The sequence below is a fragment of the Diplotaxodon limnothrissa genome, linkage group LG16 (genome assembly GCF_057381915.1).
Source record: "Diplotaxodon limnothrissa isolate DT_005_m linkage group LG16, D_limnothrissa_male_GT1.1, whole genome shotgun sequence".
Taxonomy (NCBI): Eukaryota; Metazoa; Chordata; class Actinopteri; order Cichliformes; family Cichlidae; genus Diplotaxodon; species Diplotaxodon limnothrissa.
Window position 1 is genome coordinate 8118774 of NC_140611.1, and position 24804 is coordinate 8143577.

At 41.9% G+C, this 24804-nt stretch overlaps 1 protein-coding gene across 1 annotated transcript in view; it reads left to right on the forward strand.

The window, feature by feature from the left end:
* Positions 1–15035, forward strand: part of zmym2 (zinc finger, MYM-type 2) — a 36640-nt gene extending 21605 nt beyond the window's left edge. The window contains exons 9-25 of the mRNA XM_085373834.1: positions 3474–3589; positions 4188–4313; positions 4739–4889; positions 5088–5260; positions 5355–5520; positions 5725–5753; positions 6213–6354; positions 7363–7484; positions 7649–7799; positions 7977–8108; positions 9003–9181; positions 9263–9455; positions 9624–9766; positions 10689–10803; positions 11616–11858; positions 12252–12393; positions 12745–15035. Of these exons, the coding sequence (XP_085229960.1) occupies positions 3474–3589; positions 4188–4313; positions 4739–4889; positions 5088–5260; positions 5355–5520; positions 5725–5753; positions 6213–6354; positions 7363–7484; positions 7649–7799; positions 7977–8108; positions 9003–9181; positions 9263–9455; positions 9624–9766; positions 10689–10803; positions 11616–11858; positions 12252–12393; positions 12745–12979 (2558 nt within the window). The 3' untranslated portion in view covers positions 12980–15035. The remainder of the gene's footprint in view (positions 1–3473; positions 3590–4187; positions 4314–4738; positions 4890–5087; positions 5261–5354; positions 5521–5724; positions 5754–6212; positions 6355–7362; positions 7485–7648; positions 7800–7976; positions 8109–9002; positions 9182–9262; positions 9456–9623; positions 9767–10688; positions 10804–11615; positions 11859–12251; positions 12394–12744) is intronic.
* Positions 15036–24804: the final 9769 nt, after the last annotated feature.

The window sequence follows — 24804 nt, forward strand, 5'->3', positions numbered from 1 at the left end:
TGAGCGTGACCATGGAATTTATCCACTCACACAAAATACCAGAGGAGCTAGCGAGGAGACCGGGCGCTCCTTGGATTACTATTCCGGCGGGAGGGAGACGCAGACGGCGACGAGAGAGAAGGAGGAAGCGAGGCTGCCGGGCTGGCGTGCTAACCAGGCTAAGGAGGAAGCCTTTCAAACCACCGCTCCCGAGTTTATATCTCTCGAATGTCAGATCCTTGGCGAACAAGATGGACGAACTAAGGTTACAAATAACAACGGACAATCACATCAAAAACTCATGTATTCTTCTAATCACTGAGTCCTGGCTGCATCAGTCCATCCCGGACTCTGCTATTGAGCTAGCAGGCTACACCGCACAGCGCCAGGATAGAACAAACAATTCCGGTAAGAGAAAAGGAGGGGGAATCTGCATATACGTGAATAACAGCTGGTGTACAAACACAGTGATCATAGACCGTCACTGTTCTCCGGACATAGAATATCTGACTGTCAAATGCAGGCCCATCTATCTTCCACGGGAGTTCACTGTTGTGGTAATAACAACTGTTTACATACCGCCAGATGCAAATACTAACGTGGCACTAGCGCTTTTGCACACGAACATCAACAATAAACTCAATAAATATCCTGACGCAGTGCACATTATAGCGGGTGATTTTAATCAGGTGGATTTAAAAACAGCTATCCCTAATTTCCACCAGCATGTGAAGTGTGCCACGAGAGGGGCTAACACCTTAGATAAAGTCTATTCCAACATCAAGAAGGGCTACAGGGCAAGACCCTTACCACATCTGGGCCAATCTGACCATTTATCCCTGCTCCTAATTCCTGCATATGCCCCAATCAGGAAAACTGCGTCGACCATCACTAAAACTATAACAACATGGCCAGAGGGCGCTTCTCAACAGCTACAGGACTGCTTTGACAGAACCAACTGGAATATCTTCCAACATCAAGACCTGGAAATGTTCACAAACAGTGTCCTCTGTTACATCAAACACTGTATAGACACTGTCACAGTAGACAAGCAGATCCGGGTTTACACCAACCAAAAGCCATGGATGACCCGGGAAGTCCAGCAGCTGTTAAAAGAGAGGAACAGCGCCTTCAGGTCCGGAAGCAGGGAGAGCTACAGCAGGGCTAGAGCCAACCTGAAAAAAGGCATTAAGAAGGCCAAGGCGGACTATAGGAAGAAGATCGAGAACCACCTGGAGAGTAAGAACAGCCGGCTGGTGTGGCAGGGTGTCCAGCAGCTGACAAACTACAAGTCCAAATCAGGTATGGCTGAAGGTGACCCAGCATTGGCAGAGGAGCTGAACATCTTCTTCACACGCTTTGAGGTCACTGCACCCTATGCCTCAGAGGAACAGCTACACCATACAGCCCACAGCAGCAGTACCATCATCACTCTGGAGGAGCATGAAGTGAGGCGCACCCTGCGGGCTGTTAACCCGAGGAAGGCAGCCGGCCCAGATGGTGTACCAGGACGTGTGCTGAGAGACTGCGCAGACCAGCTTGCCTATATTTTCACCAGGATTTTTAACCAATCCCTTGAACAGTCAAACGTCCCACCCTGCCTCAAGACCTCCACCATAATACCCTTGCCCAAGAAATCTCATATCTCTAGCCTAAATGACTATAGACCAGTGGCACTAACCCCGGTGGTGATGAAGTGCTTTGAGAAACTTGTGCGTTACCACATTACAGCAGCCCTACCCAGCAGCCTTGACCCACACCAGTTTGCCTACAGAGCAAACCGATCGACAGAGGACGCCATAGCAACAGCACTCAATGTAGCATTAACACATCTGGAGAGGCAAGGAAGCTATGTGCGTATGCTCTTTGTGGATTATAGCTCGGCATTTAACACCATTCTTCCATACAAACTGGACGCCAAGCTAAAAGACCTAGGGCTTCCTCACAGCACCTGTAAGTGGATCAATAGCTTCCTCACCGACCGCAGACAGAGAGTGAGAGTGGGATGTTACACATCTCCAGCCCTAAATCTAAGCACTGGGTCGCCACAGGGCTGCGTGCTTAGTCCACTGCTCTACTCGCTTTATACACACGACTGCACCCCCGCCCACCAGAGCAACGCCATTGTAAAGTTCGCAGATGACACTACTGTGGTGGGGCTCATATCTGGGGGAGATGAGTCTGCCTACAGAGATGAGGTGGAGCGGCTGTCTTCATGGTGCAAGGATAACAACCTTCTCCTAAACACGAAAAAGACCAAAGAACTCATAATTGACTACAGAAGACACAAGACAGAAATCCAACCACTAATCATCAGCGACGACTGTGTGGAGAGGGTGGCAGACTTCCGCTTCTTGGGAGTCAGCATAGAGGGAAACCTATCCTGGAGTGTGAATACCTCTGAGCTACTGAAAAAGACACAACAGAGACTGTACTTTTTGAGAGTGCTTAGGAAGAACAACATCACACAGAGACTGATGGTGTCTTTCTATAGAGCCTCCATCGAAAGTATACTAACGTACTGCATAGGCATATGGTACGCTAGCTGCACAGTGGCTCAGAGGAAAGCACTCCAGGGAGTAATCAACGCTGCCCAAAGGACAATCGGCTGCCCTCTCCTCAAACTGAAAGACCTACACAGTTCCCGCTGCCTCAAAAGAGCCCATAACATCATAAAGGACACCTCACACCCTGGACACTCCATGTTCGAACTGCTGCCTTCAGGTAAACGGTATAGAACAACATACACAAGGACTAACAGACTCAAACACAGTTTCTACCCAATTGCAATATCATGTCTCAATGCTACTAAAAGTAGATGACTTTCATTGCCCCTGTTGTCATTTGTGCCCTTGATGTTGGAATGCTTTCAGACATGTTTTGTTGGATGCGCTAACAAATTGATTGAGTGATTGATTGTTTGAGTGATATATCAACTAGGTCGTATGTTGAGTGTCTGTATGGGGCCTTAGGCCTGGATTGCTTGGGTGTATCTACGGTATGAGAATACTGTATTTTATATGTATTTCTATCTTTTATATCCTATCATTATAGTTTTTAAGTATTTAATTATAGTTTTTAAGTATTTATCTTTTGTGATGTTGCACTGACCAGAGACATCTTTCAATTTCATTGTACCTGTGACAATGACAATAAAGAATATTCATTCATAAGATGTTGAGCTGGCATTAGGATAATTAACACTGCAAGTGGGGAGCAACATAATAGGCATTTAGTTTGAAAAGTGCTGGGTTGCTTATTGTTTGTGTTCACAATCAAATGATCTCCCTGTGTGAGTGCATTTAGGTTGACTGGTTTGCCGGAAGCAGAAAATGGCTCCTTTGAACTAGTATATCCACACCTGCTCATTAGTTTTTAGAAAACCGAATCACTTTACCAACAAAATGAATTGAGTATGAGAGTTACTTAGAAAGACCTGCGTTTCAGATATGCTTTTATTTCTGTGTTTTAATGCCTAACACCTGTGTGTGCAGGCACAGAGCCCACCTGTCATTTCTGTAAGAGGAATTCTTTACCACAGTATCAGGCCACGCTACCAGAGGGAAATGTCCTTAACTTCTGCAGCTCACAGTGTGTAACCAAGTTCCAGGTGAGACTCATTTCAAACAAATCTGGGCTCTTTAGAAGACATGTTGGCACAGTAGCTGTTTGATGTATCTGAATGAAACCCCTTATTGTTATGTGTTTGATGATGAAGCAGGATGCTGCTGAAATGAGGTAAACGGGTATATTAATACCATTCTGTAAATATTTCAATAACCTGATTAAATTCTGCTCTGATGCCTGTGATACTTATGCCTGTGTTCATACTTATCTATAGGAAGATTGAATACATGTGGGATCTTAATCATAACAGTGGAGATGAGAATCATCAAAGTTGCAGAAAATAAAACCAAGATTATTTTTTCATTGAGCTCAGCAGCTCAAATACTGCAGGTTTCCTCTGTGGCGTCTATGGCCTGATTAGTTTTTAAGACTCATGTTGCATTCATTTACATATCAACGAGGAAACAGATTTTGTACAAACTACTGTGACTTCATGTATTTTTATAATATAAAATTTTCTGTAATACCAAACACGTGTAGAGATGAGCTTGTGGATCTAGCTGAAGCTGGTGATGTGTTTGGATATACCATCAGGATGTTTGTGAAAGCATGCATGTTTAAAACTTTTTGTTTTTAAACAGAATGCTACTCTTCAGACAGCCACCAATGGACAGGCACCTTTGTCCACCACAAACAGCACAGTCAAGCTGAAATGTAACTACTGTCGAGGAGTGTTCAGCTTAAAGCCTGAAATACTGGAGTGGGAGGTGAGACCATCCTTGAAGTGAACCAACGTTCATAAAGATGGAACACGGAGTGCCTCTTGTTTTCTACAAATATCACTCTAAAGCAGTGTAAACTATTTTAAAATCTGCTAAGCTTGTCTGAGAACTGAACTTTTCTTTGCCTGTTGTGCTGCACAATTCCTTTTAAAGGTCTGCACAAGAGGAATGTATGGTTTACGTTAAATTTTGTGCAAATTCACGTCTATATTTTGCATTAGAAAGCATGATGTAGAAAGATAAGTTCCTAATACTGCCTCCTGTGATACAGTGAGTGATGTCATGTGCAGTGAAAAAAGATGGAGAGGTGCAGAAGCCATGGGAGCATTTCTACTGTGTGAAGATGTAATTTTGATGTATCTTAAAACAGAATGGCTGCAGTACGTTTCTCTGAATGTGTGTGCCTTCAGGATAAGGTCTACCAGTTCTGTAGCAAAACGTGTTGTGAAGACTACAAGAAGCTTCACTGTATTGTGACATTTTGCGAGTACTGCCAAGAGGAGAAGACACTACATGAGATGGTCAAGTTCTCGGGGGTCAAGAGACCATTCTGCAGCGAAGGTACTCATCGCCTGTCCTCTTCTCTGCTTGAAGTAGAATTGGCAATTTGATGTCATCCCATGCTGGCTGTTGGCCCATTTAGACATTCATAGTTGTCATTTGAACCCTGTCTCATTTATCTGAAGTCATATATATCCTGTTTGTAAGCTTTAATTCATTTTCTGTTTGTTTTGTTTGTTTGTTTTCTTCCCTCCTTAGGTTGCAAGTTGTTATTCAAGCAGGATTTTATTAAGCGTTTGGGTCTGAAATGTGTGAGCTGTAACCACTGCAACCAACTCTGTAAGAGAGGTGTAACCCGACCGCTCGGAGGTATGACCCGGGACTTCTGCAGCGAGGCGTGTGCCAAGAAGTTCAACGACTGGTACTATAAGGTCTGCTGACACGCACTCCATGAAATACATGTTTTTTCTATGTGGAAAAACAGTGCGAGAACATTAACGAGAGCTATGTCGTCATGTCCACTAGGCGGCGAGGTGTGACTGTTGTAAGGTGCAGGGTAACCTGACAGAGTCTGTGATGTGGAGGTCAGAGGTGAAGCAGTTCTGTGATCAAGAGTGCCTGTTAAGGTTCTACTGCCAGCAGAATGAGCCCATCATGGTCACACAGAAGGGCCCTGAGAATACGACCCTAGGTAAAAACTGTGTGTGTGTCTCTTTGTGTCCCTGAAAGAACCAGGTTTTTGCTTCAAAGTGTCGCTCTTGGACATATCTACATCCTTGTAACAGAAGTTGGTTTTGTCAAATATCAGGAAATGTTATCCAGTGCCAAAAAATGGAAATAAAGTCATGCTTATATGTGAATGTTAGTTGACATATATTCCATTTCTGTCTTACAGGGATTGATGTGCCAGGGGCCAAACTTGGGGTAAGTAAGAATATTTAAAAGGTGACTTGATCAAAGCACTTGTTTTTAAATCATGTAGCACTAGTTGCCTTTTGAAAGCGTTTTTAGCTCATGTAGCAAAAAGGACCTGTGAGTTTTTGTCATGGCGAGATATCCATCTGTCCACGACAACTGATACTCCTCCTAGGGTATTGGTCAAAGTTTAATCAAACCTATACTCACTGACCACCTATTAGGTCTTAACCCAAACTGTGGTCAAGCTCATGTTTGCTGCTTTATGGGCAATAACCTGCGAAATGGGATGAATTGTAAGCTTGATGAGCAGCTACGTTATTAATGTTCTGGCTCATGTATTTACTACCTAATAGTTTTGAAATGTAGCCTGTGGAACTGATTTACTTCCTGGAAAAACACAGATCTTATTAGTTCATCTAAAATCAATTATTCTTCTGTTGATTTATTTTGTCTTCTATGTTGCAGCTGGTAAACCAGAGCACTGCGGCATACACTGGCGGAGGTTTGGTGAGAGATGTAAAGAACAAGGCGGTGCTCTGCAAACCACTCACACTGACCAAGGCTACCTACTGCAAGCCACACATGCAGAGCAAACTCTTACAGACAGGTAAAAACACAATCGTTAACAAATTCCTGGCACTCATAATTTTAAAATCATTTCTTTGTGTCCCATTAATACAGTCGACCCCATGAAATTTGCAGGGTTTACGATTCTAGAGCATTCAAAAAATGAATATAAATGCCTGTTGTTATAATATAATAAATATGCATTTGGGTGGCACCCTTAGGGCTTTAAGAAGAACAAAACAGGAGAGACAAGAACACTCAGCAAAGCATGCCGGGAATGCAGAAAGGAGAGACGAATAATGTTCTTGGATTGGCTACTTTCAAACCTCCTACCTCTCGGTACAGGGATATTTTGCCATCCCAAGCCGTGGTTTCCTCTTTGAAACAATTGGAGGATATTTGTGCTTTATGCAAAATTGTGGTGGAACAAATATTTGTTAGATTTTAAGGAAAATACGTGAACGACCGAGGACGTGAACTGTGAAACGCAACTTCAGAGGTACGCTGTACGAGTTTGCTTATGGCAGATATGTATAGCTCATTTTAGTTCTAAGATCTTATACAGTCCAGTTTGATCTCAGGCTGATAATAAAAACATTGGATTCAATTGAATTTTGTCTTCCAATAATTTTTACCCCTCCGTCATAAAAGGCTGATGGGATTTTGTAGTCACGCCACCAGGATGGTGGGTGGCGCAGACACCCAAGTTTGTAAATGTGATAATTGAAAAACGTGGTGACGTAGGATGTTCAGGTTGATAACACTGCTGCATCTACTAAAAAAATCCGATTAGTGTGAATGCCGGTGTCCTTGACCTTAAGGTCAGACAGAGCAAGTTGTTTTGTGGTTTTGTTTTGTTTTTAAATCTTGTGAATGCAATAACTTGAGAACAAGGTGATTTAGGATTTTGGAAATTGGTGTGTCTGCTTGGAGGCTGAGAGGAATCACTGGTTGAAGATTAGACCCTCTGGGTGCCCAGCTCTGGTCCACAAGCCATATGTTTGAAACACCTGGCTTACATAATGATTTGACGTGTGTGTTCCCACAGATGTAGATGATGGTGTGAAGAGGGAGTACGTGCCTGTACCTATACCTGTGCCCGTGTTCATTCCCATGCCTATGAATATGTATTCACAGGTCACTCCCACTCCTCTCTCTCTGCCTGTACCGGTAAGACTTGAGCATACTGCATATGATTTATCCTTGCTTAAAATTAAACTTATAAAATTTTAGAAGGAAAAAAATAATTAAACACAAATTTGCGCAAGCTATAAAGATAAACTTGCAAGTCGGTGATCTGATTACTAATTAATTTGATACCCTGTCCCCTCCAGGTTCCTGTGCCTGTGTTCTTGCCCACTACCCTGCAGGGGGCAGAAGAGATCGTCCAGACCATCAACGAACTGAAAACCAAGGTGCCCTCTGATCCTCTGGAGGACGACCTGATCACCATGGCTGAGGTGATAACAGAGGATCGGAAGCCAGGTGAGCCCACGCCAGGATTGAATATACGGGTTAAAAGATTGCTTATCAGAGAGGTGCCGAACACAGCCCTTATACTAGCTTCTGACGGTTTCTTTATATATGCTGATAAAAAGAGAGAAGTGGAAGAAAGCTGCAGCAAACCATGACAGTGAGGATCTACCCTTCTTTATGATTCAGATGTAAAACCTGTGAAGGTGAAGAGGGAGCCTGAAGGCCAGGAGTCTTCCAGCAGCACCAGCAGCAGCTCTGAGGAAGAAGAGGAGGAGAAGTATGAGCCCGACCTGGACTTGGAGGCAGACTTTCCTCAAGGTAAACGTCTTCTGAGCATGTAGCTGTAAACCTGAGAATACTGGATAAGAGGCACAGAGTCAGGAGCAAGCTGTTTTAAAAGCTGTTTTATAGTATTTTGTGCATTAACAATAACTGCAGTTTTTTTTCTTAACTGTAGTTTTCATCGCTTGCTAAGAATTACTGATCCCCAAAAAAAATAAAATCATACAATTCCTAAGGATAATTTCTAATAATGGCTGTTCATAGCTTGAGCAAACTATTTTTATTAGATCAATTGTTAAGAGCCACCTCTAGTCCTCTAATGAACCTTATTTCAGGTGTTCAGATTACCGATTTTAAGACTTCGTATATTTAATACTGTGCCTTTGTTGCCCACTCTGACCTGCTCACTCGTCCTCTGTGTTCATCTTCCCATTTGATTTCTTGTCTTATGTAACAACATCTGACTGCATGGGGTTTTTAATGGATCAGTAGAGTAATTGAGATTAAAATTCTTCCCTCTGGTTATTTCTGGAGCTGCTGTCATCACGCCTATCGGTGTAGAGGTTTTAAGCTTTGGCTTACTGTTCAAAGGAGTATGAAGTCATCAACTGGCCCTGCAATCCAAGTTTTATTTTCCTTCTTTCTTCCTTTTTCTGTGCCTCATTGACATCGATGGTTTTAATGTAAGGATTTTAAAGAGTGTTAATAAGTCGTTACACCATTTTCTGGACACAGTTTGGATCGATGAATCTGTCCGATTTATGTAAACCTGCGTATTGGGTGAATTCCACGTTTTCCAGCTTTAGTTTGCTTGATTGGTTGATTTGCTTTGATTTCCTGGATGTACTTTTTTTTTTTTTTTTTTTTTTTTTTTTTTTTTTTTTTAAACCATATTACATGAAGGCGTGTTATTTCCTCTCTCAACCTCAGACCCCGCTCGTGTTCCAGAGGGAAATGATGAGGATATGGGCTTTGCTTTACCTCCAGTTCTGGCAGAAGAGAAGGAGGAACTGAAGGAAGAACCAAAGGAGGAACTGAAGGAGGAACCGAAGGAAGAACCAAAGGAGGAACCGAAGGAGTCAGCACCTCGACCGCAATCCAGGAGAAAAGTAATAACACGTGTGTGCCAGAATATTTTCAATGGCAAACTTAGTTTGATTGTGTTAGTAATGGGTTTGTTTGCCTTGAAGGGGAACAAGAAGCTGGCAGTGGAGGAGAAGCCAGATGTAGCGTCGTCCTCTTCTTCAAATGTAACAAACAGAACCTCAGAAGGACGATCACTGCCTCTCAAAGCTCGCTACGGTATCAATGCCTGGAAACGCTGGGCACTGTCTCCTCCTGATCAGTCGGATGACACCAAAGCACAGGAAAGCTCCAAAGCAGGTACACTGAACCCCTTCATTTCCCACCTGCCCTGTTCAGTAGTTACACTAAGAGAGTCCAGGTGCATTCCTTTGCTGGAAAAGAAAAATTGATTGTCCTGTTGGGAAACATAAAAAAAACACTGCATGTTTGCTAACATCAGTTGGTGATTGTTCCTGTCTCCTGCAGCCCGGCCAAAAAGGAACCTCTTGTCAGTGAGTTCAGAGAGGCTGAACGTGGCTCTGTCCCGTTTTGTCAGGGAGGTCTGCAGGCCCAGTGGGGAGCGCTACTCTCCAGACAGCATCCTCTACCTCTGTTTGGGGATCCAGCAGGTTAGTATGAAACGGCTGCCCCTCTCGAGAAGGCAGCAAATCATCAACTGTAAAATTCAACTGAGCATTTTATTTTAATTTTTTTTTAATGTTCATGTCTTGTAGATGTTAGCAGTAGGTTTGTCACAGTAATAGTTTTAACTTGTCTGTCATTACCACATTTCATTAAAAAAATGTGGCCAAACAGAATTCAAAAGCAGGTAAAAAAAAAAAATCTAAATACTTAAATTATATACACAAAATAAGAATCGGCTTATTAACCTTTTTAAATTCTAGTGTCATTCCATCTGTAGTAATTTTTTTAGTAGGAACTAATTTTCGAGTGAGGGTTTCCAGTAGGACCCTTAGTACTGGTGCACATTCTTTTCCCCCCTCCTCTCACATGGGAGTAGTCATCGAGCATGGCTGCTGCATGGAGAGCGGGGTCATTCAGAGAGCTCTGGAGTGTGATTTTTCTGCCACAGAAGTGTAAGGCTGACTTTATCTGTTTGTGGAAACGGATTAATCGGGTTACTTATCGTTGTGTTGGGATATTTGGCTTCAAATGGTTGAAAATGTCTGCCCCTCTTTCCAGGCCTCTTCTTTGTCGATGTTCCTCCCTCCTTTAAAATCGTCACTGTTCAAAAAGGGAATTTAAGGATTTTCTGTGCTCACTACATCTTTGCGGTCATTTTCTTTCGTTTTTTTTATATTTATTATATTATTCCTTTTCCTTTCCCTCAGTCTGACTTTATAGATTAGTGTGTCCATTGATTATAACCATTTGCTGTTCACATCCTGAAAAGCAGTGATGAGCTTTTGAATATGAGGACACGGTTTTAAACTATGTGAGCAACCACAGACTGAAGCTCTGTGATCCTTTCATTTTCTTCATTTTTTTTTTTTTTTTAACTGATAGTTTTGTTTTGTTTTTTGTTTAAAGCATCTTCACTCCAAAGGCCGGAAGGATGACCTGTTCAGTGATCCATGCTACCAGCAGTTTGGAGAGGAGCTTAACAAGGTCCTGAAGGACTGGCAGCCCAGTGTACTTCCTGATGGTGAGTGTAATCCTTAGTAAGACCCTCCTTGTGTGCCTGCTCCACTTGGAATTAGCACAGTTTTGAGTACTTTGTCAGATTTTAATATTTCTTTCTGGAAACAATTTGATTAACACGATATTGCTTTATCATGAAACTGTACAGATTTGAGTACTGAATAAAGACTGCAAATCCCAACTTTATCCTCATCATGCAGTCTTTCTCATTCTTTATGTATTCATGAAGTTTCTATAACTCTTTCATGGACATGACCATGGTCAGAAAGCTCATTAATTTTGCCACTTTCACAGCAAGATGGTCTTAGTTTTTCAGGTGACTTTACATACTGTATTTTGACATAAACTCATGTCCTAAATTCCTCATTTTTCAGCAGCAACAATGTGGATGAAAAAGGCAAAAACAGATCGTCTCAGATGTGAGACAGTATCTCATTGCAGTGTGGAATGTGGAAGCTATGATACTTGCTAAGAAACTCATCCCACACTGATAACGATGACACTGGAAAGTGTGTTTGAATATATTCTTGTTATCACCAGCTAGTGGCACGGTGCTGTTAAACAACCTGTTGTGTTTCTCGATATTCTGAGCCGTGTCCAGTGATTATAACTCTTCTGCTGTTCACATCCTGACACGTTGTGATTGCACTATGATATAATATGAGGACACCGCTCCAACACGAACAGGTTCCATGTCTGCACAAGTAGTACCCAGGTAGAAAATTATATTTGGCAGATGTAAATGGTGGATAAAGACAAGAAAGAACTGATGAGTGTTGTAGATGTTGACTGTGGAATTGGATCGTCTCTCTTTAGGCTCGCTGTGGGGTCGAGTGGAGGAGCAGAGCTTGTGGAGCAGTCGTCATCTCGGGGAGCAGAGTCCCGCCGCTCTGCTGCGCTCGCTCGTTTACCTGAACACCAAATACTTTGGCCTGCGCACCGTGGAGCAGCACCTGCGCCTCTCCTTCTCTAACGTCTACGGCCCAGACACACTCCATCCTGTTACCAAGGAGACCACAATCTGCATCCGCGTGCCTTCCATCTCTCAGGATCACCATGGTGAGGCTGGAAAATGCATCATGTTGATATGCTTCGTATATATTGGCCATAGAAATTCTCATCTAGCTGTGATGGACGATTGAACTTCCTGTTTGTGAAATTCACACATGCACATTATCACAAGATGTATAATTTAGCATTCAGTGATTCATAGTTTTTATGTCCACATTAGATGCTGAAAAATTTCTGATTTCATATCCAGTTTGTTAACATTCAGAGCCAAACAATTCAAAACCATAAATGCCCGTGGACCTCTGTTTGTGTCTTTCAACTTGATTTTCCATCATCTACAGTTCAAAACAAGTGTTAGTGGTTTCTGCATATGTTAGTTTTAGACACAGAACCTTGAGGAAAATTTTACAAAAATTTCCTTTCTGTCTGTTGGACGATCAGTGCAAACAGAGTCGAGGAAGAGAAAACGAAAGGTCGAGGACGACGAGCAGGAGGAACGCGACAGCAACTCTGGCGGCTCCGCCCAACGCTGCCCGGCTAAGAAGCACGAGTGTCACCTCTATGAACTCTACAGATCCAAGTGGTGGGTTCAGTGTTTTTACTGGAATAAATCTTAAGAGTGGCTGTAAAGTAAAGGCTTGAGTCCTGTGATTAGAACTCATTGCTGTTCACATCCTGAACTTCAGTGCTGACTCTTTAAAGATGAGGACTTGCTATAAATTAATGTCATCAAAATTTTCTCCTAACTGTTCAAGAGGAAACTGAAACCAATACATGCATTCATTTTCTCCCTCCCCTGTGCTCTTTTCCCTGCACTTTTCTCCCTTTTTCTACAATACCTCCTTTTTGCTTGTTTCTAATACTTTTCTTTTTTTGTTCCTTCCGCTTGCCTTTTTTTTTTTTTCCCCCCTCCTCCTTACCTACCTCCCTGCAGTCCTCTCCCGTTGCAGAAAAGCCTAGATGTGTTTTATGTTCAGCCGGATCCGGACTGCAGCCCAGATGACCCGCTGTGGTTCAGCTCCACACCGCTGGACCGACGAATCCTGGAGAGCCTCCTCATCAGAATCCTCCTCGTCAGGGACATTTACTCAGACAAACAACTTCTGGAGGAAAACACGGAAGAAAACACGGAGGAAGAGGGTGGGGGTGAAACAGTTGGAGGGGAGTAGCAGTTGCTTGGACTTCTGTTCGTAGAGTCTGCAAAGACAGGAGAGGAGGGGGACACGTAGGGTATATAGTAGAATGTCCTCTTCACCTGTCTTATCTTGTAGTCCTCGTTTCCCTCTTCACTGACTTGCTGTTTCCTCCAGGTGAGGAACATTTACAACAGAAAAAGCAGAGGCTGATTAAAAGTAGTGGTCAACAAGCAGCCCAAACTTTTACTTCTGCCTCAGAGAAGAAGCTTGAGGAGGACAGGCATAGAGATGAACTCCGATAAATATGAGGATGAGAGGGGATGAAGAGCTTACTGTCACAATTAAATCAGGTAGAAAACGTGTATTGACAGTTATATTTTCATGACAGAATTTTCTGTTGTGCATTTCCATGGAGTCTGAGTGTGTCCATTATGCTCAAGCAGCGTAAAAACATTAAAGATTCGACAGAATCCCACTTTTTAAGAAGTTATAGCAGCCACTGGGAGACCACAGGGCAGTACCAAGCATCACAGAGGCAAAGGGACACAGTTGAAACCAAAATTACCACCCAGAATGGGAAGACAGCAGGAAGAAGTGCTCCCCAGCTGTGCTGTTCAGAATCCCATCGTTGAAGCAATTGGCAGTTCAGCTTTAAAACAAACAAACAATAAACACTCCTGGTTCCAGTTTAGCATGTCCATGTCTGACAGAAAGATCGCAGCTTTGGCTGCAGACATCTTTTCAGTGAACGTAAGGGTGTCATTTTTGTGTTCAAGTAACATTTGGTTTAGACCTGAGATTCATGCTTAAGTAGAAATTTGGTGTTAAAGTGCAGTCAGACTGCTTTTAGCCTTGTGACATTTTCACTCATTCAGTCACATCGCTAATGGCAGCAGTTGGGTGGAGAGCGCTGACGTTTATCCCCACTGCTGCTCGAGCTGTTTACACACACAAGTTGTAGAACAAGAAGACACAGAATCGCCAACAACCTTGAGATTTTGTGCAAAACACAAACACCAGGTAAAAATTGGAAGTTGGAGCAAATGTCTCTCGATTCATTCTGAAAATGAACATTGACTAATTAGTGTCTGACTGCACTTCTGTGTCAGTTTCCTTTCTTGTATTTAAGTTGGCATCACACAAGAATCACTTTCCTGCTTTCCAGCTCTGGTCAGACTTAACCTTTGACAGGGCAGATGTGTTTGAGTGTGTTTTTTTATTTTATTTGTTTTTGTCGGTATTGTAAATGTGTGCCACCAATGATGTCAAAGTCAAACTTTAGGTGTGAGAAATTTTCCCTGCATTAAAGTGGAATTTTAGAATTTCCAGTACATGTGAGAATGCAGCACAAGATCAGCACCCTTTTTGTCCCATTAACTGCGACCTGTTGTATCCCACATGTTCATTATGGGCCGCTTTCATTCTCCCATGAACCCACATGCTGCTCTTCCTTTGTCAGTACTGCTCTCAGGCTAAAACCGCTGCACCACAGGGGGACTTCAGCTCACAAGGGAAAGGAGTCAGGACTGATCCCAGGACAGGAAAGGGTCTGACTCACTGCGGTGCGGTGGAAAGGCTCCCTGCCAACATGCTGCGTTTCTTTATTGGACATTAGGGAAACCTCCATTCATGCAATGTAGCATTACATGCTTACTAAGCCCAAATTGGGTTGCTTTGACGTGTAAATATCTCAAAGGCGAGGCGCTTGTTTGAGATGGAGACGACACAGAGGAACACTGTAGTTTGGGATAAAGAAAACGAATTTGAAAACCCGCCTCCTGAGAAGCCTTGTTCTGTTTTTTGTTTTTTTTAAATACAGCTGATTATTTATTTCTCATTTTATTAGTTTGACTGTATCCTCTTTACACATGGGTTTGATTTTCTTGTTTTTAAGTGGGGATCATTTCCTCCTCTTGCCGTTCATTGAAAATTTGCTACAGACCTGCACCCTCCCTGCTCCTTCTCGCCCGTTAAAAGAATTCTGGTGAATGATGAAGGCCGTGGATTATACAAAGTTTAGCAACCCACTGTTTGCCCCTGTGTTTGTATTTGTAGTTTACTTTCAATTTAACTTAGTTTAAGTACTGAGCATGTGTTAAGTGTCCTGTTCTTTGCTTTTGTAGAGCGGTAACACTGCAATGCAAAAGCTTGCTTCATGACATGTAATTGGTTAATTTTTTTCTTTGGTGAACTGAACTTGTTTTTTAAGTTACACTATTTTTTTTATTTTTTTTTAACTTGTTCTCCCTTTTTACGATTTAAAGTTTGATTAAATTTCATCAAGTAAAAATTACATTTAAAATTCCAGGTAATATAAGATTTGGAGTTGAAAATGAGATCGTGTAAAAGCTTCCACAGCCATTCCTCAAAATATAAGGAATGTCCTTTTAATGCTGAGTTTGACGTTTCCATGAATGCAATCAACATCTCAAATATATCGCTAACCTAAAACTTGTCCTCGTGCACAATCCACATCACACCCACCTGACTGAAGAGGATTTAACTGGTGAACAAAGTCAGGGAATACACTTCCAGAGTTTTATTTTCCCAAAAGAGTAGGTGTTCCTGTTCATTTGTACAACTGTTTGCATTTATTGGGCTGAAACTTCAGCATGACATTTCAGGAAGAACCGTTTGTATTTGGATGGAGAACACTGGTCACAATTTCTGACTCCAGATCAGTGTGCTTAGAACATTAATTTCGTCTGTGAAAGTTTGAAACAGACCTTGGATCAGAGGACCCCAATTAAGATGGCTGACTCATAGGCAGCAGCCAAATATGCCACAGGTTTGGACCTACAGAAGATGCTGTGGCTGGCTTTAATGCCTAATGTGAATGTGCCTATCTGTATATACTGAAAGTGAGTGACTGTGACTTGAGTCTGATGCTATGTGTGTGGGCTGATATGCTGATACGGTCATGTTAAATAAAGAAGTCATTTTCTAACCAGCTTCTTGATTGTGTTTGGATTTATACACACAGATGCTAAATGTAGAAAGCTTATTATACTGTTTTTATAAACTGTATTTAAAATTGTTATGCAAAGTCCTTTTACTAGAGGTGAGTAAAACATTTGTTCTTTTCTAAGTATAAATAACTAGCATCTTTATTCTAAACTAGAAAGGTCAAGTGTTTAATTTAATACACTTTGCAGTATACCACAAAGTCTGGAGCTGTGGCTTCAAGGCGCTTGGTGCCTGTCGCGGTGCTAACCCCAAACCAGATCATGGACACCAGAGGGGGAGGGGGCTGTGAAGCTCATGGAGTCCTATTAGGCATAGTTAGCTTGTGGGACTCTAGAGGCAGCTGACAGGTAAGGTCAAGGAAAAAGTGCTTTGGTCAACACTGATTCTGTTGATAACTTTAATGGGTAAAATGTCTAGACGAAGCCAAGTGGCAGAGGATTTCCAGTTTGCTGACCTCAGAATCCCATCTCTGCTCTTCACAGACGATGTGGTTCTTCTGGCCTCCTCAGGCAGTTGACTTCCAACAGGCTTTAGGGCAGTTTGCAGCTGAGATAAAAATCCGTACCAGTCTGAAGCCATGGTCCTCAGCCGGAAAAGGGTGGAGTGCTCATTTAGGGTAAGTTGTTGCCCAAAGTGAAGTATTTTAAGTATCTCGGGGTCTTGTTCACTACTGAGAAAAGAGGGCAGGAGATTTACAGATTAGTGCAGCATCTGCAGTTACCCTGTTGTGGTAAAGAAAGAACTGAGTGTAAAAGAAAAGCTGTGGACTTTTACCAGTCAATCTACCTTTACTTATCTCCACATGGTTTGGGTAGTCACTGAAAAAGAATGAGACTGAGTATGCAAGCAGCGGAAATGACTTTCCTCTGAAGGAAGTTTCCTGGGCTGGGCTGGCCTCTCCCTTAGAGATAAGATGAGTTCAGTCATTCAGGAGGGGCTCAGAGCAGAGCCACTGCTCTTCCACATTGAAAGGAGCCAGTTGAGATGGTTCAGGGATCTGACCAACGATGCCTCGTGGAAACATCCTAGATAAGGTTTTTCAATTCAATTTTATTTATATAGCGCCAAATCACAACAGCAGTCGCCTCAAGGCGCTTTATATTGTACAGTAGCTCGTACAATAATACATACAGAGAAAAACCCAACAATCATATGACCCCCCTATGAGCAAGCACTTTGGCGACAGTGGGAAGGAAAAACTCCCTTTTAACAGGAAGAAACCTCCGGCAGAGCCAGGATGTATCTGCTGCTGTCCCCACAGTCCAAATCTAGATAAGCAGGAGAAAATAGATCTGATGTGTGATTAAAGTTATCCTTTAATGTCTTTGAGAAGTGTATATCATATTATATTTTAACTTGATGAACTGACCTATTAAAGAATCAGGGTTACCTGCGAAATCTGCAAAATAGAAGCAAGTAGTGAGCAAAGGGGAGTGAAAATCAGACAAACCTTTTGACTATACACACTACAGGGTCACAAATATGTGGGTATCTTGAATCTTGTATGCAGGATGTTACTCTTTCGTAACATAATCCTTTAAATATCTATCATGGTCACCTAAACCTGAAGTCTGTTGAAAGGAACTACTGTTTCCAGTTTGAAAAAGTTAGACATTTTTACTTTTAAGACTTCTTTAACAGTTTCGACAGAGCTAATCTGAGAGCTACTCCAACAGTTGTTGAGAGGTCTTCTGATTTGGTTCGTTCTCCTAAAAATCCGTCTCTTTTCAGTTTCTTCCGCAGCTGGATGACTTTTCCATCCAGAAAATCTTGATATTCAGGGGGTTGGGAAGCGTATCTGTAACCGCAAGGTCGCCGGTTCGATCCCCGGGCTTTCTGTCCTGGTCGTTGTGTCCTTGGGCAAGACACTTTACCCTACCGCCTACTGGTGTTGGCCAGAAGGGCCGATGGCACGATATGGCAGCCTCGCTTCTGTCAGTCTGCCCCAGGGCAGCTGTGGCTACAACCAGTGTGTGAATGCGAGAGTGAATGAATAGTGGCATTGTAAAGCGCTTTGGGTGCCTTGAAAAGCGCTATATAAATCCAATCCATTATTATTATTATTAATTCATTCTCACTTTCTCCTGTGCCGCTAGCCGGCACTCAAACCAAATATTACCAACATACCTTTGGTTTGTGGTTAAAGAGCAGAATATATCCACAGCATTTGTTTCCAAATAACTTTAGCCTGCCTGTATGTTGCTTCGAACATTCTCAGGTTTGATATCTTTGTATAATCATCAGTCACCTACAAACCATAGTTAGTTTGATTTTTACCCACAGTTTAGAGAGTTGTGCTCTGGAAATGTCAGCCAAACAATTACTGACCTGCATTACAAATCCTAATGAGCTATTAAGGCCTAAGAAATGAAAGCACTTGGACATTTTTGTGGAGGAGCCACACAAAAATGTAACACACTGCATGTCGACCGAGAGACCCTCTTCCTCCATAAACAAGTGTAACGCTGCCTCCACACACTCCCTAGAAATGCTATTATCTAGAGCCGTAGTTTGTGCTCAACAGACAGCTCTACACGGGGGCCTCTTCACCGTGTTCTGACCTTTTTCGCTATCATGTCCCATTTTTACAAGGTGCCAGGTGGACATGACACTGAGGCAGGGAGAGTTATCTGCAAGATGACAGACAGCAGAGGAGGAGGAGGTGTGGCTTGTCAGCACCCGGGGTCAGCGTAGGGGCCGGGGAGATGAGCCTCAGGGTCATAAGACAAACTGGCCAGCACTCTGTGCGCAGCTTTTTAGGGTACTTGAAAGGTTGGATGTACCAAGCATGCTGGATAACCTGCCTGGAGATTTAGGCTGTCCCAGTGTCTCCTGTCTCAGGTCTGACTTTGATGTTAAAGTCTGTCTCTGTGGGAACTTGTTATTCCTTGTTTACTTACTTTGTTTTGAATAAGACCACCCATTAAAAATAAGACAGGATTTTATGACTCAGGGTGTATGTTTGAGCCTATTTTTACTAGTGTAGAATATAACTGCGACTGTCCATATGATATAAAACTATACTAAAATGTAATAGAACAGTCATATGCCAACAGATCATGCATTAATCTAAAATAAAATAATTTTAATAGAAAAATGCAGGAACATACACCTTGAGAAACTCTTGGGTTGCTTTTCCAGTTTCCTTTGGATCATTAACCATGCGTACTGTGACTCGCTGAGCACAGAATATAGTCGTGTACACTTCAGATTACATCCTGCGACTTCTATCAGCAGTGATATCACAAATAAACAGAGGTGACCCAGCTCCGGTCGCTGTAGCTATACATATCCATGCCACAACATAGTCTCCACCATGTTTGATAGATAACATGTGCTTCAGATCATGACCTGTTTCTCTTCTTCTACATACTGTTCTCTTCTTATCATGCTATTTTTTCAGACCCATCCAGATTTTTTTTTAGCTCTTTTCTCCAAAGTCTAATCCAGAGGTGTGAAACATAAGGTTTGTGGGGCCAGAATCGGCCAAAGATTCCAGTGTGCTCACTGGATTAGTTTATAAAATGTAAAGGAGGGTTTACATTTTTGGACTGTTAAATGTGTTTTAATACGTTTTACAGCATTTTCTGCTGATTAAGACAGCCCTCGTTATGAGGGATCAAAACTTCTGGAGTGTAACCAGTGGTTTGCACTTTGTTCTAAAGGCTCTATATTTCCATTCATGAAGGCGTCTCTTGTTATTAGACGGTGACAACGACACGCCGACCTCCTCGAGAATTTTCTTGACTAGTTTAGATATTTTGAAGCTGATTTTCTTAACCATGAAAACTTTAGTTGTCATCTGTGGTGTCGCTAAGCTGACCAATGCATTCCTTCTTTTTAAGAATGAACCCGATTATTAATTTGGCCACTGTTAAAGGTTTTTGCAGCCTAACCTTGGCCTTGTTCGCTTGCACTGACATCACTTTGGATGTCATATTGAGAATTTCAAAACACTGTTTATTGGTCATCTGTCCAATCCCTTTTAAGCCTCTGAAAATGGAGGACTGTGTACAAAAACATCAGGTTGAACCCTTTTTCATTAAAGTTCAAATTCTGCACTTCATTCTTGATTTTAAATCAATAAATTGGTTCAAAATGCACTGTGGTTGTGTAACTGTCCAAATACTTATGGAAATGATTGCATATGAATATAATAAAAGTGCCAAATGTACTACTAGTTTAATTTTGTGCAGTTCAGTAATTTCCAATATCACCCACATAGTGTACTAAATTATCAGCAGCACTCTGAAGTCTGAGTAGAAAAGAGCAATGCGTTTTCTACTCCAATGGGGGGCACTGCGCTCTCGTTGTGAACCCGTCCCCAGAGACTGCTGCGTATCCCATGGCTCCTGGTTCATCAGCAGACCCATAATCACCAGACTTTTGTTAAATTATAACACCCATCATTAGCTGTGGGACGAGCTGCTGCTTTGTCCAGCTTCCATGTCAGGAACCCACGTCCGACAAGAGGTTCATCTGCTGTGGATGACGCAAAGCAGCCTTCCCTCTGCCCACCTCTTCCTCTTGTTCCTCCACCCACAGCCTCGCCTTCTCACCCTCCGCACAGAAAACTCTAATCTTTAAGGGAAAATAAAAGAAGCATTCCCTCATTTCACCTTGCATTTTTCTTCTTCTTTTTTTTTTTTTTTTGAAGTGAGGATGGGTGGAGGTACAAAACACAGTGACAAAAAACCAAAATTTTTGAAGAGGCATGCTTTTTTCTTTCTGTGCTATCTGTCAGAGTTGGCCAGACTCCAGTAACTTGCCCCATTGATCGAAAGCTAAAAGGGTTCGGTGAGCCCACACAGCCAGGCCTGCGAGGGAGCGTGGTGGGTGTAAAAACATTTTTTCACCCTCGTGTTTTTTTTTTGTTTGGGCTCAATCCCCAGCTCTGTCAGGGGGCATAAAGAAAACGCTGTGCTCAGCAGGGTCATGTAGGCGAGGCCCGGGGGGTAGACTATAGGCGGCGATTAGGGCCTCTAATGTGCAACGAATCCTCTTCGAATCACATGATATGAACTAATGTCGCCATTTATTGATAAAACAACAGCGCCTGGGAGGCAAGAGCTGCTGCTCTGTGTGTGTGCGTGTGTGTATGTGTGTGTAGTATACAGCTGCAAAGAGGACAAGAGAGAAGGAATGGATGACAACTGCATTTCTCAGGTTGTGTGCCTCAACACATGGCACAGGACTGGCTGAGGGATGGGCAAGAGTTTAGCTGCGAACGCTTGGATGTGGGTTAAAGGGCAGCACAAATATTTTACTCACACACCTACAAAAGACGTCTACTGATTCTTTTTTTACTTAAATGTTATACAAATTTCCAAACTATGGCTGGGAATGTTTGGAGTACATTTGATAGACAACAGCTTCAGACATACACACAGACACAGGTTAGTGTAATTATGGCTCCGACTGCTGCTGTGGGTGAGTCGGAGGCTCGGATGAGGTTAAAATTCAGATGGCTCAATCCTATTTGGTAAGTCATGGTGGGCATTGACTGCACAATCCCCTCAGTGCAGTCACCAAACTCCTCTTTTTCCAAATGCCCACTGGATGACACAGTCAGTGTAGGGTTTAGCCTTAAAACCGCCTCCCAACAGCCCCAGAATGTCCTGACTGTACATATGAACAGTTTTGCGTCTTTTTCTTCAAAAATTACTAAACTTATTTGTGTCCACCTTCTAGAACCCACCTTGGAAGTGCCAATAACTGCAGTTCTTTGAATGGCGGCTTGAGGCTGACTTCAAAACGAAATCATTCCCTGTCCCTGTGTTAAAATGTCCAACTTTAGAGAAGAAATAAACATGTTTACAGCCCTGTACAAGAAATGGTTTTTGCTTTTATGGTGAAGTTCTCTCTTCTCTTTAGGTATTCAAGCTTAAAGTTATCATTATTAGAATCATGACTACTTTGACTGCCTAGTCTGCTTCTAATAATGCAGCGTAGGCAGCTGTCCACAAGGCTTCTCCACAATTCAGCCCACAGATAATATATATTACTGTGTAAAAGTCTTTAGGCACCACTTATTTCTTCGTATTTAACTAGGAAAATGTGAGGATAGGTGTAGCCATTCATTGAAACAGGTGCAAATATTCATGGAAATACAGGATGTAAGGCAAAAATGGAGTTTGAAAACTCTAACTCTGGTTTGAGCTCCTTTATTTTTCAGCACTGTCTCAACTTAGGGAGCTTTCCTGTAATTTATTTAAGTAATCTTCAGAAATATTCAGATTTTCTGAAAGATACATGGATGTTGGCTGCCTTTTGTCTCATTTACTTCGTCAATATTGTTGAGGTCTCTGGGGAGGCCAGTTAAGGACTGATTTGTCACTTGTGTGTTTTTCTATCCAGGTGTTTTTGGAATCATTATCATGCTGAAAAATGAAGCCGCGGCCAATCAGATGCTTTCCAGATGGTTTTGTACGGTGGATCAAAAATCATCTGGATTCGTAATGTAATCAACTTTACATTTCATGATCACCAACACCACGTGGGTGAAATGCAGCCCCAAACTATGACAGAGCCTCCACCATATTTATGGATGGTTTCAGACACTCACTGTTGTACCTCTCTTTTGACCTCCCTCATACATAGTGATTTCACATTTAGATTCATTACTCCACAAGACCTGTTGACCTGATTTGTTTCTATTTTATGTTCATGAAACTATGTTAGCTCTAGCATTTTTTGTTGAATCACCTAAAGAAATAGAAACAAATGACATGTTTTTACGACAGGCTGTTAGTGACAAAGTGTTTAAAGATACAAAGTAAAATTAGCTCTTTGCTAAGTTGTCTGTTATGTGTTGAAACAACACTTGCTCATCCTTTGAGTTAGCTATCTTTTCACCCTTGATTGATTTACTGGCCATTGTTGTTGGTTTAACAACCAAAAAACATTCCTCTGAAAATGTTAATATAGAAGACTGGACTGAAAATGAGTGAAAAAGCAGCAAATGCCCAACTTAAAACTTAAAAAGACCTTTGGAAAATTCCTGGGTTGCTAAATATACCAGCAGCTCATCGGTGGTGAACTTCAGATTTGATTTTGTACATTAGTTCAGGTATCAGACACATGTATTCTTTGAAAACACCTCGTCTGCTACATTTATTGGACACTTTCTCTCTCAACCCTCTCATCTCTAAAGTCATTTGTGGAACAACAAAAAGAAGAAGAAGAAGATTTATTTTATGGGGACTTGCTTTTTGTCCACAAAAGGTAGCCCAGTCTCCACTATGTCACTGTGTAAACAGATTTAAGTTCTCATAACATGAGTAATGCAGTACGCCACTGTCCTTTGAAGCCAAGATCACTTTCACCTCTCCCATATCGTCACCAGGAGCAACTCTCCTTTTCCTCACAGTAAAAGTTGATATGAAACAGGTCTGTTGATCATGTAAATTGTTCTTGTGACTTTAGTGTAGTTTGATGCTAGCTGAAAGTCTAAATGCATAAGTATCCTGGACAATATTCAATTCAATTCAATTCAATTTTATTTATATAGCGCCAAATCACAACAAAAGTCGCCTCAAGGCGCTTCATAGATACAGAGAAAAACCCAACAATCATATGACCCCCTATGAGCAAGCACTTTGGCGACAGTGGGAAGGAAAAACTCCCTTTTAACAGGAAGAAACCTCCGGCAGAACCAGGCTCAGGGAGGGGCGGGGCCATCTGCTGCGACCGGTTGGGGTAAGAGAAGGAAGACAGGATAGAAGACATGCTGTGGAATCACCTTTCTTTCCAATTTTAATACTGGGTTTAAATATCTGCACAACTTTTTATTATTCTTGACACACCAACGGGGCAAATCTTCCACAAAACAAATGATAAATTCATGACAGAAAATATTTTTATAGTTGAAAATCCTCAGGACACGCCATATAAATAATCTGCTGTGGTCTCAAATGACGCCACTCAGTCACTGAAGGTTAAACATTTGACTTTTTGTCAAAAATGGGAGTCTATGTAGCCATTTGAGGGAAACTTTAATGTTGATTATTTAAAGAAGAGGGACAGACAAATGTTTTTAGTATCAGTCACTGGGTGATTAGAGCAACCTGCTGCATTCAGGAGCCAGGTGGAGTCACCGAGTTGCATTGTGGGTATCATGTCCATGCCCTTGCCTGGCCTGTAGGTGTCCCCGCAGAGCTGAACCCCCCCTCCCACTGCTTTCCCTTCACATAACTGTCATAATAGTTTTTCTCCCTGTGGAGCCCCTCCCTTCATTGTATGGACAGTCAAAACAAGCCACCCGACATGACTACAAAGAGTAAGTGCTGCAACATTACATCATATATGGTATCAGGAGGCACTGAGTTTATGGAAAAGCGCTGTGTTTAGGTGAACTGTATGTTTAAAATGTGTCAGCAATGTTTGCATCAGATTTTACTAAATTCTTTGTTTTGTCAAGTCATAGTTAAACAGTTGGTTATCAAAAGGAGTTTTGAAAAGTTATTGAATTCATTTAACCAATTATGGCTTTCAAGTTTCAATGTTGTTATCTGACCACTTTAGTTTTAACAGAAGTCTGATACACACTGAGTCCAAGACAGGACCGAACACAAAGGTCATCACATCTCTACTTGGTTTCTAAATGACCCGAGATCATGTGTACATTTTTATTGACACAAAATCCACCTAATGTGCTGATTCAGACACTATTATTTGTTCATCACTTTTAGATTGATGTTTTAGAGCAGACAAAAGAAAAAAAAGTATTAAAACTAGAGCAACCAGGATACACAGAGGACATTTGGATTCTTAACTCTGAAATCACTGATGTGTCTTTAGTAATGAAACATTAAAATGAGAGACTGTGGCGGACTGAATTTGATAGTATATACAAATATAAATAAATAAATAAATAAATAAATATATATATA